Source organism: Corythoichthys intestinalis, chromosome 10 (genome assembly GCF_030265065.1).
Source record: "Corythoichthys intestinalis isolate RoL2023-P3 chromosome 10, ASM3026506v1, whole genome shotgun sequence".
In the NCBI taxonomy this organism is placed as follows: Eukaryota; Metazoa; Chordata; class Actinopteri; order Syngnathiformes; family Syngnathidae; genus Corythoichthys; species Corythoichthys intestinalis.
In genome coordinates this window covers 27341120-27361836 of record NC_080404.1, presented here as the reverse complement: position 1 = coordinate 27361836, position 20717 = coordinate 27341120, and the positions used below count along the sequence as shown (strand labels likewise).

Below are 20717 nucleotides of genomic sequence, written 5' to 3'. Positions count from 1 at the left end.
CTTAAGTACACTTTATTCTAGTACTGCAAAAAAAGAAAAAAAAAAGCATGTTCCCCGAGGTCACATGCGCCACCCCTGGCATCGCTCTGCGCCCCCCTGGGGGGCGCGCCCCACTATTTGAGAAGTACTGAGTTAATATATACTAAGCCTGAACGATATATCGTTTAAACATCGCCATCGCGATGTCCGGGTGCGCGATAGTCCCATCGCAAGCACGTGCGATAGTTTTTATTTTTTTTTAATCCACATACGCCTTGCTTTCTGCTCTGCACAGCCTCACACACTCCCTCTCCCAGCCCTTTGTTCCTCTCAGTCACTGCTGGCACTTGCTTATTAAAGTTAACGATGGCTTTGATCTGGCCAAAGACTTCACACGGGCATCTGTCAATCATCGTTTAACTTGTTAAACAGTTTCTGCAAGGGAGCCGCGCTGGAATGCATGTGTGTGCGTGTAGAGACGTTGGAGACATATAAATGCCAAAAGTGATCATGAGGAGTTTGAAATTTCTACATTTCACTCCAACGCTCACAGCTAAGGGAGATAAACAGAAGCATTTAATAAAGCCAAGCATTTATCTACTACAGTACTTTATTCTTGTTCAAAAATGATTTGGTTGGACAGTTATGTTTAAAACTGATCATAATTATGACTTTTGAAGTGTTTAAAAACCATTTATTTGTATACATTTTTTAAATCACTTTGGGGGAAAAAGTGAGAAAAAAACATGTCTTATATGTATCTCTTTCCAATGCTAAATCTGAATAAATACATTGAGCACGAAAAACACATACAAAAAAAAAATAAAAAATTGATGGGGGGACCCATTTTGCGGTTTTTCACTTATCGGGCGGGTTCTGGTCCGCATTAACCACAAAAATCAATGGATCACTGTACACTGTGGTGATGGTGAGTCATCCAAAGTCTTTCCAAACGGCTATTCAAGTCCTCTAGTGAAAATTTCTTTAAACAAAAAAAAAAAATTTAATATCGCAATATAATATCGCAAACCCCAAAAAAATCGCAACAATAGTTTTTTCCAATATCGTTCAGGCCTAATATATACATATAGAATGTGTCATGTAATGACGTGTAAAACATAAAAAGTAATTTCAGTACTTGCTGAGTAACTAATTACTCTTACAATGAGGTAAGTTACAAATTACTTCTAGAAAATAATTGTGTAGTAACTGTAACTAATTACTTTTAAAAGTAAGATTAACAACACAGCTAATAAATTATAAATGGAAATATTGTCAAGGGTCCCCAAATGTTTTCATGTTACTGTACAGTCTACGAACGTATATAAATGCATTTTCTTCCTCCAATAGCTTCTGTGAAAAAAAAAACTTTCCTTGTGAAGTTGCATGCCCCCCCCCAAATATATTGAATAATTTGTGCACGAAAAACCCTCTTGCGTCTCTTTCAAATACTTATTTAAAAAGAAAAAATAAATTCTATTTCTAAAACTTCAAAACTCTTTAGGTGGTCAAATTAAATATAAAATATCAAATTTATTTAAATGTAGTTGAAAATGTGCAAATACAGTGAGTATGTCTATGAATTTGAATGAGAATTGAGTAGGATTTGCATCCCGTGTGGTCTACGTTTGACCTTGGCTAACCCACTCAAATGTTCTTTACTCAACAACTACAATGTTTGTGTGCAAAAGTGTGCATGTGTTGCAGCCTCAGCTCAAAATCCAATCAGCGCCCTCCATCGACTGGCACACACACATTCATTAATTAGGACTTAATGTGGCCTAATGCCTTTTGCACCAACACACACGCACACCACTGTCCAGGCGTGTAAAAGAAACTTGGACGGATTAGTGGCTGCATTCACTACTCAAGATTGGTCTCCATGGAGGCATTTTGACCTGGTGACAGGGCGCCACTTGCTGGACAATTTTTGTGTGCGAGAGTGTGACAGCAGTCAAAAATCCAAGCAGGTTTAGCTGGGAGGCACTCTGCAGTAATTTCCCTTGACAGATTTGATAATGAAACACTGCACTTCAAACCACACACACTCTCTCAGTGGCATACATCAGTAGTAGCCCACAGCTAGTGTCTATATAAAGTGTTTGTTTGTTGCCGCGTTTATTTACAGGTGGGAGAGCGACACGTCCTTAGGGGAGGTATGGGGTGCTAAAAGGGATGAGGAGGGAAAAATACAGTCTCATTTGTGTTTTTGGAAAGCCTCACCAAGGTTAACATTCACGGTGATAGATGAATCCGAAAAATGAACCGTTTTTACACTGACCACACAGTAACTTTGGCATTTTTCCACTTGAGTGTTGCACTGAACGGTGGTCATTCAACGCGAGCCATCACAGTTCAAATGGATTTGATGTTTATTGCTGTCAGTGGCTAGCTCGCAAATCCTTCTTGCTCTCGTGTGTTAGGCGGGATGGCCTGGTTGCAAAAACACGGCCGGAGGCGTCAGGGCAGCAGCTGCCACACACACGTAGAATGTGGCTTATAACATAAGTGTGCCTGCAGGTCAAAGCCCCCCTAATCACCCCCCACCACCAGCCTGTCATGCCAGTTGTTGCTATGCTAACATGCGCAACTTGTGTGATGACATTTTCCTCACAAAGACACTTGCTTTCAATTTTCATCTTTTGCACCAAAGTGAGCTTTGTGTGCATGTTCGGAAGTGCAAATAATTGCATGCATGTCAAGTGGATTCGTCTAAAGTAAAATCAGAGGTGTTATCTTATTTTACATGAGCCAAAACAGCAAAAGCAATAAAAAAAATTTTTTTTTTAAAGTTTTCCCCACAATCATATAAAGTAAAATATAAGTGTTTACTAGGGTTGGGAATCTCTGGCATGAAGCCGATTCGCTATGTATGTAGATACACAGGTTACGATTCGATTAAAAAAACGATACATTTTTAAGGCCGAGCGATTCGATACGATTCGATACAGTGTAATAACGATACAGTTCGATAGTGAAAATGATACGATAGTAAATATTTGTTGTGTGTGTTTGTACAGTATTTTAAACATATTAAAAGACCACATTTCTAATATAGCAAAATTAAACAACAAAATTTCATACCAATGTTATGTTTTATTTTTTCATGGAAAAAAAAATAAGGCATACTATATGAACGTCATTTTGTTAGATGGGATTGATAATAAAACTCCAGTGACAGACAACAATAAAGTGCAGTAATTCAATTACTGTATTTCCTGGTGTTTTTAACACAAGAGGTAAGTAATTTAAGTGCAAACGTTCGACGAAAACATCTCACAAACAAAAAATAGTAATTATATGCAGCAGCTCTAGAAAAAAAAAAATTAAACCTGCTAGTGTTATCATAAATAAATAATAAATCATGCTTTACGACTGGTATAATTGGGGGAATAAAACCATGGCATTTTAGACAGACATGTCAATAATCATTACTTTAACCTAATACACAGCAAAGTCATTCACTTATGCCTGTGCTTCCTCATTTTTTTATTCCTCATCACTGTCCATATCTTTTTTGAAGGGCAGATTTTTCTTGAGGAAGATCAACTAATCCACATGTTCATGTTTAAGTAGACTGCGTTTCGTGGAAATAATATGCCGCCCTTTCCACCATTGTAGTGGTTTTTTTTTCAGGGATAAAAACTCACGATCTCTGTATACCGCTCCATACTTCACACAAGCTCTGCCCCATGCGCACAGATCTGGCTGCCTTCATTACTTCAAAGTCCGACTTTTGTTTTCCTGGGTGCGTTGAAAATCAATCGCTGCACGTCGCTGGCGTCGGTGATCACACTGTCCATTGTTTTAGCATGTTGCTTCGTTGCCACTGCTAGTTTCGTTTTGGGCTGTGAAGAAAACGCTACGGCGCGTGTGTTGTAGTGGTTTCGTTAGCTCTCGCGTTGTTATGACACGCCCGTGACGATCGGGTAATGACGGCGACTAGTAGCGGTTCTGCCGAAATGCGTGGGAAGTTGAGGCAACCACGACTCTGAGTAGTGCTTGTCCATATTATATCATGCGTGCGGTCTCGATCTAAGTGCGCTGTGTGGTGAATGACACAAGCGCAGCATGTGAAGGAAAAGCTAAATTATCATATTAAGCAATGCATTGAACTAGGCATAAGAGGCCGATTCTTGTGCTCGCGATAGCCGAAATCTATCTCTACTATCGGTTCATTGAATATTTAATGGCTAATTACTGTTGAATGGTAACTTTACTATCGATACATCTGTATCTCTCACCTGTAAAACCAGGTATCCGGTCGTATCGGTTTATCGTTCTCAAGCTTAGTGTTTACCCATTATAACCCATTAGCTGAAATTTTCAGAGATAGTTCGTCCAACCCAGTTGAATGTTGAGGCTATGAATGGTCATCTATCGCAGTCAATAGCAGCCAATTATTTCAAATAACAATATTGAATCACCATCACCATCATCAATCACCGTATTCAACCACCATCATTTTCATGTCATTTTAAGAAAATAAGTATTGTATCTTAAAGTGCCTCTGACACAAAAAAAGCGTGTTTGGACGCGTGTGGAAGCGCTCGATATATTTATTCAAATTTTTGCATCCCGCGCTACGAAAATGAGACACTTCCGGCCGCGGTCTCGGATTGAGGAAGAAGGCGAATGTGACGTCAGCGGACTAATCATCTGACAATACAGCCATATCGTAATCAGAAGAACTGCGGGTTCAGCTGATTTTGCGGATTAATTCGTTTATTTTTTGCGTCACGCCATCCCAATGTGCTGCAGGCTTTTGGTGCTACACCAGGGCGAGTGGTGTGAGGTTTTTTGGTTTTCCAAAAGATCCTTGTTCCTCGCAAAGAATGGGCAAAACAAGTCCGACAATCAATAGACCAATGGACAGATGACTAAGTGAGCAAGCTACGTGTTATGTCAAATACTGGGATTATGGCAAACGTTCTAATAAGGAGGTGGCTATTTATTCAAATTTTTGCATCCCGTGCTACGAAAAAACTATTACTGCATCCTATTAATAGTGCAACTGAATGAATGTTTATTTGCTGCCACCCTCCCAGTTCGAATGGATTGGACAACTACTAGCGATAATTAAAGTTTCTTCAAGATCCACAAAATTGGATGTCATCATCAATGGCACTGAAAGAGATCACAAAAAATTTTTTATTTTTTTTTTGTATTTGTAAAGTTGATAGCGTTAACGAGTATTCAGTATTTTTTGGAGAACCAATATCGAGTTGAAAATGATTTGAATTAATAGTATTGTGACAAGCTGACAACAGAAGTCTTTAGGTGTGAATATCCCTGCGGTTTAATAGTCTAATGCAGCTTAGATATGAACACTGTTTTCACGAGCGCATTGAAAATAACGGTAATTTAGTCAATTAGAATTTTCTAATTTCATTTAGTGCTTGCACTCATTTTAGTCTATGTCTAAGGGTGTCTGTGTGTTTGTGCAGATTGCTGCAGGCATGTTAACAACGTCGTAAAAGTGTGTTTTAAAATCCGCTGCTACTGTTACTGTTGAAACGGCAGCAGCTTGTTTTTTTTTTTTTTTTTTTTTACGAGATGTCTTCGCTGACTTTGCACACTTGGAAAGAGTGCAGCTTGTGAGGCCTCTGGCCAATCACGTCGCCTGACTGTTCTGAGGTGTGACTGTGCGATGTGTCTAAATGTCTAATACTACAGAGGCTGATCAAGTCCGACAAGAGACGTACGCCATCTAGAGGAGAAGACGGGAGCAGTGGGTTGCATCTCACCCATTGCTGATCAAAGTGCTTAACGAATGTATTTAGTCGTCACAAAATTGATAAACATGTTTCTTTCTTTTCATGTTTCATGTTTCTAACTAGTGAAAATGTACCTTCATTAAGGGCAAGAAATACTTTTGAATGTACAGTGAGAAGCAGAAGTATTTGCACCCTTTGTGATTTTACAAGTTCACCCACTTAAAAAATAGGTAGAGGTCTGAAATTTCAATCATAGATGCATTTTCACTCATAGAGACATAATCTAAAAAAAAAATCTAGAAATCACATTCTATCATTTTTAAAAATAATTTATTTGTAATTTACTGAGAATCAGCAATAATTATGACACTCAAAGTGTTGTCAGTCTACCCTAAAAAAAAGCCCACCCACCACCTGTTTGAGCACAATATCGTCACCTGTGCACCTCACAGTCAGTCATAATCCAACTATTACCATGGGCAAGACCAGAGGGCTTTCGAAAGACACCAGAGGGAAAAAAATCGTTGCACTCCACAAAGCTGGAAAAGACTATGGGACAATAGGAAAGCAGCTTGGTGAGAATAAATCAACAGTTGCAGCAATTGTTAGAAAATGGAAAAGACAAAACATGACAAATAACCTACCTCGGACTGGGGATCCATGTAAAATCTCTCCTCAAGGAGCATCACTTATGATGAGAAAAGTGAGGGCTCTCAGTAGAACCACACAGTAGGAACTGGTCAATGATCTGAAGAGAGCTGGATGCACAGTTTCAAAGGCTACTGTCAGTTGAACACTACGGTGCAATGGTTTAAAATCATGCATTGCTAAGAAGGTTCCCCTGTTGAAGCCAGAACATCTGAAGGCTCGTCGGAAGTTTACAAGGAACCACCTGAATGACGCAGAAGGGTCATGAGAGAAGGTCATGTGGTCAGATGAGACCAAAGTAGAACTTTTTGGTGCAAACTTGTCATGTATGGAGGAAGAAAAGAAGGATGAGTACAATCCTAAGAACACCATCCCCACTGTGAAGTACGGGGATGAAAACCTCATGCTTTGGGGCTGCTTTTCGGCAAAGGGGACAGGACGACTGCACTGTATAAAGCAGAGGATGAATGCTGCAATGTATCGTCAAATTTTGAGCCTCAACCGCCTTCCCTCAGTCAAAGATTTGAAGATGAGTCGTGGCTGGATCTTCCAACATGACAATGATCCGAAGCACACGGCCATGCTGACCAAGTAGTGGCTTCGTAAAAAGCTTGTCAAGGTTCTGGAGTTGCCTCAATCCAATCGAAAATCTTTGGATAGATCTGAAACTTGTGTTTCTCAACAACAGAGATTGTCTCTATTAGTGGAAATGCATCTATGATTGAAATTTGAAACCTCTACCTATTTTTTAAGTGGGTGAACTTGCAAAACCACAAGGGTCGAAAAACTTTTGCTCCTCACTGTATATATTTTTTAAAATGTGTTTAAAGTAGGGCTGTCCTGATAACAAGTCACCCGATTTTGAGAATCTGCCAATAACGTCACGTTCTTATACCTCAGCAATGTCTTAAGGAGGAAAAATTAAGCTTATCCATGATGTTTTTTTACCCCAATTTGAGCAAAACTATCGCAGTACTTATATAAAAGAATTAGCACATCAGTTGTTTAAACAACAAAAGAAATTTACCAAAAAAACAAATCCTTTTATTGTTTAAATGCAATTCAGTTGTGCAGCATGAAATAAAATTGCACACAAATTACATGTGAATATTTGGTCTTACATGAACTTAAATTAGCCCTTGATAGGGCACTCATTTAACTCAGTTGCTGTTATTGACGACCCTGGACGTCCGATCCATTTTGACTGGTAGAGGCCGGCAGCCCTGAAAGATGAGCATTCACAGGCAGTCGTCCCAGTTTAAATTAATTGGACATCTATCATTGTCAATGGCAGGCAATGATTAAATACTATGAAATAAACAAATAAAAAATAAAAAAAACTTTACAGTGCTATTGTAGGATTAGAGTCTTTTCTGTTCTTATTCAGTATAATTTTATTAATCCACTATACTGTATATTATAAATGAAACATCACACTTTGGGTCTCGTATACCAAATGTTAATATTGTCGCCTATATAACCTAAAATGTGATGTACGCATATGTGGAGTTTTTTTAATGCACAAAAATAGACACTTGCCTTTTAAAGAGTTGAATATTAGAAATTCCATTCCAATCGCAGAAACAAAAAAAGATTTTAAATGATTAATCAATTAAGTTTACAAAGCACAAGTTGAACTAAAGTGCTTAACTCCACACAACGGGCCCGATTTCCCATCACACGATCTGTATATTAAACATGAGGGAGGGTCCCAAAAACGTTGACTTCAACCACAATATGGCAGGGAGCAATGCATTGGGACAAAAAGCAGACTGCAGGCGAGCGGAGACTGTTGTAGACTCTTCATCTTTCGTATCATCCTTTGACTGGCCCACGCGCACACACGCACGCACACACCGACACTTCAACACAAGGTCTCATTAACACACACACACCAGGCGACGTGTCTCATATTCTTCAACCTCTGCCAACTTCATTTGCAAATGAAAAGTTTTCACAAGGAGCGGTGTCCTTCTAGCTTCTGGGGCATGGCAGCACACTGGGCGCGTGCGCGTATGTGGCAGGAGCCCAGATGAAGCAACTCTCGTCCCCTCGGGCTTGTCGCGCGCCCACAGTTGCAGCAAGCCTGTTCCTTCTTCCCGCGGCCCGTCACGACCATTTGTTCCATTAAGCAATCTCCTGGAGCCTCTGGTGCATACACACACACACACACACCCACAGTCAATCCAACAACTGCTTGCACAGCTCATGGCGCACATGGGCTGCCATCCCTCCTCCAGACGCACGCACCATCCTTGCTCATGGAGGCCATATGGCCCAGTCGAGCCTGTGGATCTACACACACATCTGCGCCTATACTGTATGTTGAGACACCCATACATTTCACTAACACACACACAGTGACCTAAGTGTATGGTGATAATTGGTGAGGCGGCCTGAGAGCAGCTGTGCGCTGAATAAAGGTTTGCGTTGCGTGCGCCGCAGCAAAGAGGATGACAAACCAAGAGAAGACGAGTGACAGAAGGAGAGGAGGAGGAGGAGGAAGAAGAGCAGGGAAAGGGCAGCAGGCGGCCGCTGGACACAAAATGCCAGAATTGTGTTTTAAGAAAGGACTTGATTATTCCTCTTTTCTCCTCCTCGAAGGCTACGTTGACACTGCAGGTCAACTCCAATTTCTTTGCACATACGTGACACATATCTATTTTTTTTTTTCATACAATGTGAACACTTCAATTGTGATATTTTCATACCCGATAAAAATCAGATGTCCATCCCAGTGTTTTTCAACCTTTTCTGAATCACGGCACGTTTTCACATTGGAAAAAAATCTCACGGCACATCACAAACCAAAAATGTTCCAAAATTACTTTCTGTACGGTATATTTAATTTTAAAATAATTTCTTAATATTTATACTGCCTCAGTGTGAAACTTGAGCCTGTTTAGATGGAGACAAAGCCGATATCAGAGCAGGAATCATTGTCAACAGCTCTCATTCTCTCTGTTATTATTTCGTATTGCAGTTAGGCTTGAAAAACTCAGAATTATCAGACAGGGGGACTTTAGCAATGTCTTTAACTGCATCAGGGCCGAGCATCTCGCTGACAATAGCTTTGCAGGCAGGTAGTATTAAGGTCTCTTCCACAGTGTGGGATTTTTTTTTTTAACGACACAGGGTTACTGGCTTTGAGGGCTTTGTCATATACCTGTGTAGTTTTTCTAAAAAAAAAAAAAAAAGTTGCCTGTTTCTCTGTGTTTTCACGAAGGCGAACAAAATAGTCCATCGACTATTTTTGAAGTGACGGTTGTTTCGTTTGGATAGCTGCTCGTGTTGCGTTCAAGAACTGTTCCAATTTCTAGCCGTCAGCCATTTTGCTGTCCTCGACAATGTGTTGGAATAAAACACCAGCAGGATTGACGGTCGTCACATATGGATAAAATGGAAAGGACACTTTCGTGTATATTGACTCTTGACGAGTCTAATCAAATGATGTACAGTAGACGTGCTGTGGTCATCTGGACACGACTGCAACTTTCTTTCTAATCCTAATTTTAAAAAAAGCGATATAGGATAATTTCTCATGGCACACCTGACGATCTCTCACGGCACACTGGTTGAAAAACACTGGTCTAGCCGACGCTTCTGCGGTATGAACGCATATCCAAATAATTGCGACCGATAAATTATCAAGTGAAATACATCATCAGTGTTCAACAACACAAACAACAGACACAAAGGAGCAAAGGTGGACACTTTTCCATCTATAAACTGCACGAGAAGCTATCAGGTTAAAAAAAAAAAAAAACTTATGTTTTCTCTGCTGGGATAATATCCTCAGAGTTTCAAGCGTAAGGGCGAAAACCTCCTAAAGGGACAATATTTACTTCTGTAACACCGTGAAATGACAGAATTTGAGACTTCGTGGCTACATTCAAGTCATACTGTAAATGGCATGTTTTCGCAATATCAACAGCTACACTAAAAAATTCAGATTTAACAAAAAATCTGAATTGGGCACCACACCCTGCCGTGTAATAGTCTTTCCAATTGAGATTTCAGTATCTCCAAAGTACTGAAACTGCTCCACTAAAAATCACCAGTTCTCTATTCTCATCCTTCTCCATCGGCACTGGCTACACTTCCAATCTTCCCTAGTTGTGCCCCAGAGGTCTGTCTGAGCCCTCTTCTGGGTCTCCTCCTGGGGCCCCTCTCTTGATCTATCTTCTGAAAACTTTTCCCTTCTTCTGTTATGTCACCTCCTGCTCATCAAATATAAATTCCTAGATTACTTCTAATCTCTTGAAATGAAACAATGACAAAACACAAAACCTCTTTAGTGGCACAAAAATATACGCTAGCACCGCCTCCATCCTTGTCTACAGTCTCGTCAACTCCCGTACTGATGAGTGAAACTTTGTCGTCTCTGGGTTTGCACCCTCAGGTGGTCACCCTCGGGCCACCCGATTGCTTATTCCGCTCGCCTTGGCACCATGGGGAGCAGCGCTTCAGCCGCCCTGTTGTCTAACTCTCGGCCACCTGACCCCCGCAATTCAGACTCCCTCATGACCTTCAAATTCAAACTCAAAACACACCTGCTCCATATTACTGTAAAATGTTGTATTTTATTTGTTGTACACTTTTGCAAATTCTGTTTATTGTTTGACTGATGTACTTGAGGGCCTATCATCAAGTGTTCCTACGAAACATTTAATACATTCTTATAAATGGTTCATCCATGAATTAAAACAAAAAAAAATTAAATGTTCACGACAAATTCCTTCAAGGTATTCTTTTATGAAGTAAAACATTTTAAATAAGTATATTTTGTAAGAGTCAACACTTTTTTATACTTACTTATATACTTTTTAATTTAAATTATGTTCATCAATTTATTCATCACTTCGTTTTTCTTAAATTTGAAATAATTGTTTATCCTTCCAACATGATACTATTGTTTTCAAATCTTTCAAATTACGTCAGGATTTTTTTTCTACACATAGAAGATTTAAAAGATTAAAAAAAAACAACATTTTTACACATTTTACTGTATTTCTATTTAAAACAATTTTGGTAATGTGAACAATAATTTAGTGTCGCAACACTGAACATATGTTTACATAACAAAACTGTGTGACATCACTTTAACAGAATTAAAAATGTCACAATACTATTATTAATATCTTCAACATCCACCTTATTTATTGTCTTCAACATTATGTCTATGTTGCTTTGTAATGATTCTTGGCTGATCTATCTCTCTTATCATCATCATCGTCATCATCATCTCTATGTAAACAACACAGAAATAGTAAAATAAATAATGAAGCGTGTGTTAAAAAAAACCCTGTGTGGTTTGGCAGCCGGCTTGGCCCGGTAAAAATACATCAAGCTGATTTTCCAAATGTTTTGCTCTTCACGGCACAGATTGCGGCGAGGGGAGGAAAGAGGAGATATACGAAAGGAGGGGGGAGAAAGGCGCTGGATAGTGACGAGGCCGCTCGCTCGATCGACTCGTTAGCAGATTACACCTTAAAACGCTGCAGGGCGGCGCGATGGGGCCCCCGAGCAATCGAGTAACATTTATAGAAGTTAACACAGTAACCAACGTTGACACGTATGCGTACGTTACTGACATTAGAAATTTTGTTACTGCAATCTCAGGCCTGAGGCACTGCAATTCATCGTTAACTCATTTGTTACCATCACAGGGAGCCCACCCAGCTCAAAAGGATGGGACCTTTATCGCTGTTGATGATAGCTAATAAGTTAAGTCTTTCATGCTTGAATTATGATTGTTTTTTTCTTCATCCTTACAGGGCACTCATTTAATGCATTGGCTGCCATTGACGGCACTAGACATCCGATCCATTTTGACTGGGAGGTGCGAATGAATGTTCATTCATCTCGCGCCGTCAATGGCACTGAAACAAAAGCATTCAAAGCCAGCCTTCCATATCTAAATGAAGTGAATAAAGTGGTACCTCTAGATACAAAGTTAATTCGTTCCAGGACCTTGTTTGTAAGTCGAAATGGTCGAATGTCGAGCAGGATTTTCCCCATAAGAATACATTATAATTCCATTAATTTGTTCCACAGCCCGAAAACCTTCACTAAATCCTTAATGAATACTGCTGGTACTATTACAAATGGCAATTAAACATACCACTATTTCAGTATCAAGTTAACAGTTCACAACAGTAAATAAAATACACAAGTCCCCATTCTGTATCAGCAGCTTTAAACTACATTCAATTAATTTAATGTTGTGAATCAACAGTTAAAGTTGTTAAAATTGCTCCCGTTATTCCATAATTTCCCTTCTGTCTACTTTCGACACGCGAAAGTTTTAAAACTGTTTTAAAGATAGCTTCAAGTCGAGATTTTGCCGATTTAGGAGTATTTTAGATAAAAAGTTAATTAGGTTCGCTTGGAAAGTTTGCTACAACAGCCTTCCAGGGAAGTCTACTGCTTTAGAGATGGCGGCTGTTTACCAACGCCGGCAAGTCTCATTTAACATCTAGTTTTCTATACATGTGCTGTTAACGCCGCCGAGCCTGCCATTTCGCATCTAGCTCTTTATACATCTGATATCTACTGTGGCATTATGTGGACGTGGTTTGTAGCGGCTGTCAGCAGCAGTCACGTATTATTGTTTTTTTATCTAGTGGCATGAATTGAGTCAGAGCCGTGAGTTAAACATTGTCATTACCCGGGTAATGACAAGCATGATTTTTACTCTCTGTCCGTTCCTGAGTGCGTCCCGAAGACCGCGCTGACTATGTTTTAGTTCCACTTTACTTCACATATTTCAATAATCGGAATTTGGATGTTTGTGAATCTTCCACGTCCAAATCATGAATAATCTAAGAGCCGGAAATTTCGCACACTCAAATAATAATAATAATTCCTGTAATAATGTAATGAGTCGGGTTCTAATGTGGCAGATGTTTTTTGCGTGCTGTACCTGAACGCACCGCGTGGCTGACGTGCCAGTGAGATAGAGAGTGCGGTAGAGATTTTACTTTCTGTTTTAATGTTTTGTTGCTGGCGTCAACTGCGGCGGACAATAGGCGTGTTGTGTTGCACAAGTTGATGGAATAAATGATTAGAAACCTGACGAAGCTGACAATTTCTTTGGCGTTGTTACCACAATAATAATTGTCACATTAACTTAAGACTGGCCAACGGAGGAGGACTGTCGAGCTTGGTGACATTTTATGGCCGTATTGTCGAGCAAGTTCACGAATGCACACACCACACTCATACTTTTCTATCTTTTCAGTCTTCATTTCAATGGTAAGCATATTTTTGTTTATTTTACTTACCTTAAGTAGTTTTTAACTTAACATTGAAAACGAGAGAGACAGAGAAAGCGTGTGAGTGAGGGAGAAAGTGTGAGTGTGAAGTTAAAGGTACACGAAGTTCTTATTGTTAAATTAAAATACTCAATGCATACTCCACTTATGCCCTGACGAGTACAAAGAGAAGTGACATTTTCCCTGTGACTGTCCTAAAAACGTTGAACAGCCTGAGGGAACATGCGCGTGTGCACGTCCAAGCGCCATTTGACAGAGTCTCCGCCTTATCGCCACTAGGTAAAAACACTTTTCCAACCCTCTTTTGTAACCCATTTATGACTTGCAACCATCTGATTTTACTTTTCCGATGCTGATTTGATTCGCCAAATGCTTGTTGCTTGATGTTCGTGCTCGTACAAGCAAGCGTGCAATGCATGAGCTGGCTGCAGTTACATTTTAGGCCGGAGGTGGCAGTCATGAGTAAAAAAGCGGTAAACTCCATATTGCACAAGTAAAAAAAATAAGAAAAACTGCGTTGTATTTGTTTTTATTACTTATTTTCTCCATTAGAAATCAACAGAGAGAAAACTTCGGGGAAAAAAAAAAAAATCAAATTTTCTGCACTGGAAATTTGGAATTTTATTTTTAGGCCATGACTCCCACTCTTCCATAACACTTTTTAGGGCAAGTGACCAGCAAAATAAAAACCTAAACCTCATAGTTATAAAGTTATAAATTAATAAAATGTTCATTAAGACAAACTTAATAAAATTTTAGTTACAGTATGTCCCCGAGTAACACTCTAAAGTTTTCATTTATTTATTTGAAAATTTCACAATACGTATTCTAAAATGTATAAAGGGTGAAAATGTTTCTCCAATTATCATGTTAACCCTTCAAAATGCCGTCAGGCAGCACGCACTCAATGTTAAGCACATTCATCTGCAGCAAAACCCCGAACGAACGTCCAAAAAAAAAAAAAACATTCTCAAACAATCACACAACCAAAAAAAGAAACAACAACAACAAAGACGAAAGAAAAAGTAAAAACCGGTCACACGGACAAGAAAAAAAGGAAAGAAAAACCACTTGAGAAGTGCAGTAACTAGCATGAGGATTCATCCACTGAGCAAAGTGTCAAAGCAGAAAACATAACTCGCTAAATGCCAACGCTGATTATCATAGTTCAGCTGGGGAACGCGCCGCCAAGTTTAGGCGCCAGCTTCCCGGCCAATCCGCGCTTGGCAGCCGCATTCCCGCTCAGCCGAAACCTCCTGAGGACGTGCATGCACGTTCACACGCGGCCACATACACACACACACACACTCTGAGGAAAGATACCTAAACGACAAGCGATTGTTTTTGCAAGCAGCTGCCACAACATCAACTTTTGCTCTTGTTTGTCTACCTGGTCACAGGTTAACTGGTGGGTGGGAGGCAAAATGTGGTGTAGTGTGTGTGTGTGTGTGTGTGTGTAGTGTGTGTGTCTAGGTGAGGTGCTGCTGTAGAGATCCTACAGAGTGGGACGACAACACCCACACACACTCTGGGCCACATAGGCAGAGGCAGGCGACAAGCCAAGCACCCCTGTGGAGACTCGCACAATCACACGAGCACACACACACACACACACACACACACACACACACAGAATATGTCACATACAAACGCACAGCCAAAGCCAAATATGGAAACACTTTAAGGTCTCACACAATTTGCCAACAAACTCAATAGGTTCGCATCTAAGGTGACACCATTCAAATGTATATTTGTTTTGTTATGGATAAGCCTTTAATACATTCATTTCGATTAATCTATTACAAAAAATTGAGTTTAAAAAAATTAATATATAATCACAAGTTCCAAACACAGAACGTTTCCTTTGTCAGTGCTCGGGACAGAGGTGGGGAGAGTAGCCCAAAATTTTAAGTTTTTTTCATTTTCATCAAATTTTTCATAAAGTTAAAGTTGAAAAAAATTATTTCATAATCATTTATTAATTACTATTTTGTATATTTAATTTCATGTATTCTTTTATTTTGTATTATTATAATTCAAATATTTTTATTTGTAATTATTATTTGTTATTAGAATTTTATTTACAGTGGGGAAAATAAGTATTTAGTCAACCACTAATTGTGCATGTTCTCCCACTTGAAAATATTAGAGAGGCCTGTAGTTGTCAACATGGGTAAACCTCAACCATGAGAGACAGAATGTGGAAAAAAAACAGAAAAACACATTGTTTGATTTTCAAAGAATTTATTTGCAAATCATGGTGGAAAATAAGTATTTGGTCAATACCAAAAGTTCATCTCAATACTTTGTTAGGTACCCTTTGTTGGCAATGACAGAGGCCAAACGTTTTCTGTAACTCTTCACAAGCTTTTCACACACTGTTGCTGGTATTTTGGCCCATTCCTCCATGCAGACCTCCTCTACAGCACTGATGTTTTGGGGCTGTTGTTGGGCAACACTGACTTTCAACTCCTTACACAGATTTTCTATGGGGTTGAGATCTGGAGACTGGCTAGGCCACTCCAGGACCTTGAAATGCTTCTTACGAAGCCACTCCTTTGTTGCCCTGGCTGTGTGTTTGGGATCATTGTCATGCTGAAAGACACAGCCACGTCTCATCTTCAATGCCCTTGCTGACGGAAGGAGACTTTCACTCAAAATCTCTCGATACATTTCCTCATTCATTCTTTCCTTTACACACATCAGTCGTCCTGGTCCCTTTGCAGAAAAACAGCCCCAAAGCATGATGTTTCCAACCCCATGCTTCACAGTGGGTATGGTGTTCTTCGGATGCAATTCAGTATTCTTTCTCCTCCAAACATAAGAACCTGTGTTTCTACCAAAAAGTTCTGTTTTGATTTCATCTGACCATAACACATTCTCCCAGTCCAGTTCTGGATCATCCAAATGCACTCTAGCAAACCGCAGACGGGCCTGGACGTGTACTGGCTTCAGCAGGGGGACACGTCTGGCAGTGCAGGATTTGAGTCCCTGGCAGCGCATTGTGTTACTGATGGTAGCCTTTGTTACTGTGGTCCCAGCTCTCTGTAGGTCATTCACTAGGTCCCCCCGTGTGGTTCTGGGATTTTTGCTCACCGTTCTTGTTATCATTTTGACGCCACGTGGTGAGATCTTGCATGGAGCCCCAGATCGAGGGAGATTATCAGTGGTCTTGAATGTCTTCCATTTTCTAATAATTGCTCCCACTGTTGATTTCTTTACACCAAGCGTTTTACCTATTGCAGATTCAGTCTTCCCAGCCTGGTGCAGGTCTACAATTTTGTCTATGGTGTCCTTCGACAGCTCTTTGGCCTCTGCCATAGTGGAGTTTGGAGTGTGACTGACTGATGTTGTGGACAGGTTTCTTTTATACCAATAATGAGTTAAAACAGGTGCCATTAATACAGGTAACGAGTGGAGCCTCGTTAGACCTCGTTAGAAGAAGTTAGACCTCTTTGACAGCCAGAAATCTTGCTTGTTTGTAGGTGACCAAATACTTATTTTTCACTCTAATTTGGAAATATTCATTCATTCATTTTCCATGCCGCTTATTCCTCACGAGGGTCGCGGAGGTGCTAGAGCCTATCCCAGCTAACAACGGTTTTTTTTTAAAAAATCAAACAATGTAATTTTCTGTTTTTTTTTTTTCCACATTCTGTCTCTCATGGTTGAGGTTTACTCATGTTGACAATCACAGGCCTCTCTAATCTTTTCAAGTAGGAGAACGTGCACAATTGGTGGTTGACTAAATACTTATTTGCCCCACTGTATATAAATATATATATATAATTATTTTTTTCACTATGTTTTAGTTGGATATCGTTTCCTCCTGTCATAATTATGATTGTTTCTTGTATTACTTATTGCTCAAAACTTTGTAATTTCTATCTTTCTGATTCTCTTTTTTTACTCATGAAATGGAAAATGTTTTCACCCGTGGTTCTTGGTTCTGTCTACTAACCTGTTCTTCATGGTGTTGTGCACACGTCCGTGCAAAACACACTGTTTTTCCATGTCGGAGCATCGTACTCTCATACTTTCTACTGTGTCTTGAAGGTGTTGATTCATCACAGCCAGCTGCTCGACTTCTCGCCTACACAAACACATGTACATAAACAAAAACAAAAAAAAAACAAAAAATATATATAACATTTTTCTATTACAAGAGGAGTTATTGACAAAGAAAAAACAAAGAAAAAGTTGGTTCTTAAGCAAGTTATAAAAAGTATATAAAAATATTTTAAAATTTGTAAGCCTTCATTGTCTTTTTATTGCACTATTACCCTTGTAAAATTATTGCTTTTGCTTTCATAAAACGTTTCTTGTAATATTTTGACTTTCTTTCCCCATTAAAAATAGTTTTTTTCCATAAAGAACAAAATTAGGGATTCAAAAATTGAATTACAACTTGGTTTCTTGTTGTAATTCAACTTTTTTTTTTAACCTGTCCTGTTCAGCTGCTTGATGCAGAGAATGGGAATTTCAGAGTCCTGTTGGTCTGAACAGTTTTAATATATCACATGGGAGTATGATATACTCTCATTGTGATGATTATTTATTGTGTTTCGTTTATTAGGGGAAAGTAGCAAGCAGGGAGGGGTTATAGGGGGACAGAAAGGAAAATAGAAAAGGACAGAGAGACCAAGAGAAGAACAAACAACAACAAGAAATACATTAACTCATTCATTCCCAGCCATTTTCACCGGAGCAACCCCCTTCGCTCCCGGCCGTTTTACAGGATTTTGACTGATTTTGCAAGGCCCACAGAAAATTCTGTTCTATTGCTATATAAACATGGAACCCACCAAATTAGACTCTCTTCTCTCAGCAGGAGAAAAAAGTTCATATCTTTTCCATTCTTTAAATATGAGCATTAGAAAATAGCTTAGTTTGAGCAATTTTCCAATTTCTGATGAAAAAAAGAAATTGAGCTTTTTGTAAAAGCATACATTTCAAACATAACTTTGACTTTAACACAGCTATCTTTAGCTTTTGTGACATCCCAAATATCTGAATAAGGTTTTCCTTCTACAAAATAACAAACAACAAGACAAATAGAGCTTTTGATCGCAAAGTAACAATTTATGTACACATTTGAACTGAGAGATGACGCTGTTGTGGCTGCGACAGCCGGAGTAAACTTTTCCCTCATCGCCATCTGTCTCATCAAGATGGATTTTTTTTAGTCTTTCTTTTGTGGTGACCACTGCCACGTGGCGGAGTTCGCCTCGGGAACTTGTGTTCCTGGGGGGGAACTGGTTTGGCCGTGCGCGTTTCCAGCTGAGTCGCGGGACACTGGAGTGTGCGGGGGACGCGAGCGGCCAACCACGGCGGCGCGGGCTCTGCTCGGTGAGCAGCATGGACTCAACGGCATCGTCTGCTGCACTGTTGGTCCCGGTCGTTCTGCAAGGTCATCCAGCGCCTGGCATCCCGGGCGTCCTCCCGGTTGTTCTGCTCGGTTGTTCGCCGCCTGGCATCCTGGACGTCCATTCGGTCGTTTTCCGTCGGCACCCTGGCCGTGCGGCCCGGCCATTCTTTCCGTTGAATCCGGTTGCGGGTATTACCAAATGCGCTACTGCCCTCCTGTGGCCAGTTTTATTGCTTTAAGATGGATTTTCAGCGTGGTGCTTTGGAGCTAAGTTGCATCAGAACCTAGAGATGTCGCTTGTGAAAAAAAAACGTAAAAGACGTATAAATACGTCTTTGGGACACTGAAACAATTAAAAATAGAAAGTATTTATACGTTTTTGGGAGCAAATGAGTTAAATGCCTACACTACCTATGAATAGTGCTATCGTTAGCTAATTGTATTTCCGGTTAACACCATGTGGGGGGCCTGATGATGAGAAGAAAAAGGGGGGGATGAAAGAGATGTGATCAGGTGGGGTGGAGCGTACACAAATAAGCAATGTGAATTGTAGAACCCAGTATTATCTGAATCACTTGTAAGTGTGGATAGGTTGACATCCTATTCTATGCTGCCCTATCGCTAATCCTGGCAACAATAGTTTCTAAAACTCAAGTTTTTCTAATTGCAACATGTCCTGCGTTAATCCCATCAGATGTGTGATAGTCCTGCAGACAAATGGAAACGCTGCGCGGGGGCCACCCCAGGGCCAAGGCCCCATCCCTGCCAATCAGGGCGGGTGATCCAGCGCAGCCCATCCCTGCTCCCACAGGCTCCAGAAAGAGAGTTGTGGGATCTAGGTTGGTCCCCCGGACCATCCACTCCCCCATTAATCGGTATTCAGTGAAGGGATGACGGGACACGCCACCACTATAAAATTATGATTAATAGTTGAAATATATCATTTACAATTGTAAAACTCCCGATTAGTCACGTAATATTTCAAATTAGTTCATTTTTTAAAAATTGCATGTGTCTGCATTTGTAATGATTACAGAATTTTCTTATTTTAATCAGAAATGTACTCATATTATTTAGATTTCCTTTCCTTAGCCCTGCACTATTACAATGTGATTTGAGTATAATTCGGTGAACTTTTTTGTTCTAAATTTACAACTTTGGCATTATTAAATCAGTACATTTTGGTCAGAAGACTAATTCATACTCTTAAAAATACATATTTACATAGTTTCTTTGTTTTGTAGTTTTTAAATTTCATCCTCATAAAATTTACTTTAGGATGGGTAAATAAAGAGCACTTAATTTAGCGCATATATCTACACGCTTTTACAGTGACCAAAACACTTTAGATTAGATCACATTTACCCATTCACACACATAAATTCATACACCAATTAGTGTCCCTTAACTTTGTATTACATTACCTGGTAAAATTAGATTTTGAACGTAACGTAGGAACAGCAATCTTTTAAATTTACAACACGATTCTTATAAAATTCTGAGTTTTCTGTTGTCACTAAGAAATGTATTGTTGGAATATTACATATATAATTTATTTCCACCTCATTGGAAACAACTTTTTATAGAATTATAACCATAAAATGTGGTTAAAAACATTTTTACGGCAAAATTACTAATTTTATCATAATATATTTGGATTTTTTTACATGTAATCTGTATTCACTGTTAAATAACGATATCTGACTTGTGAAATACAGTATCTTCTGG

General features: G+C 39.5%; 1 protein-coding gene across 7 annotated transcripts in view; it reads right to left on the bottom strand.

Annotated features, from left to right (window-relative positions):
- sdccag8 (SHH signaling and ciliogenesis regulator sdccag8) overlaps positions 1 to 20717 on the bottom strand; it is a 95560-nt gene that overhangs the window by 8278 nt on the left and 66565 nt on the right. For 4 of the 7 annotated variants that reach the window (XM_057848436.1, XM_057848431.1, XM_057848435.1 and 1 more), the window contains one exon: positions 17583 to 17714. In XM_057848436.1, coding sequence (XP_057704419.1) covers positions 17583 to 17714 — 132 coding nt within the window. Of the gene's footprint in view, positions 1 to 7449; positions 7568 to 8378; positions 8493 to 17582; positions 17715 to 20717 lie in introns of those variants that run through there. The other 3 variants (XM_057848432.1, XM_057848434.1, XM_057848437.1) reach the window with 2 other exon arrangements.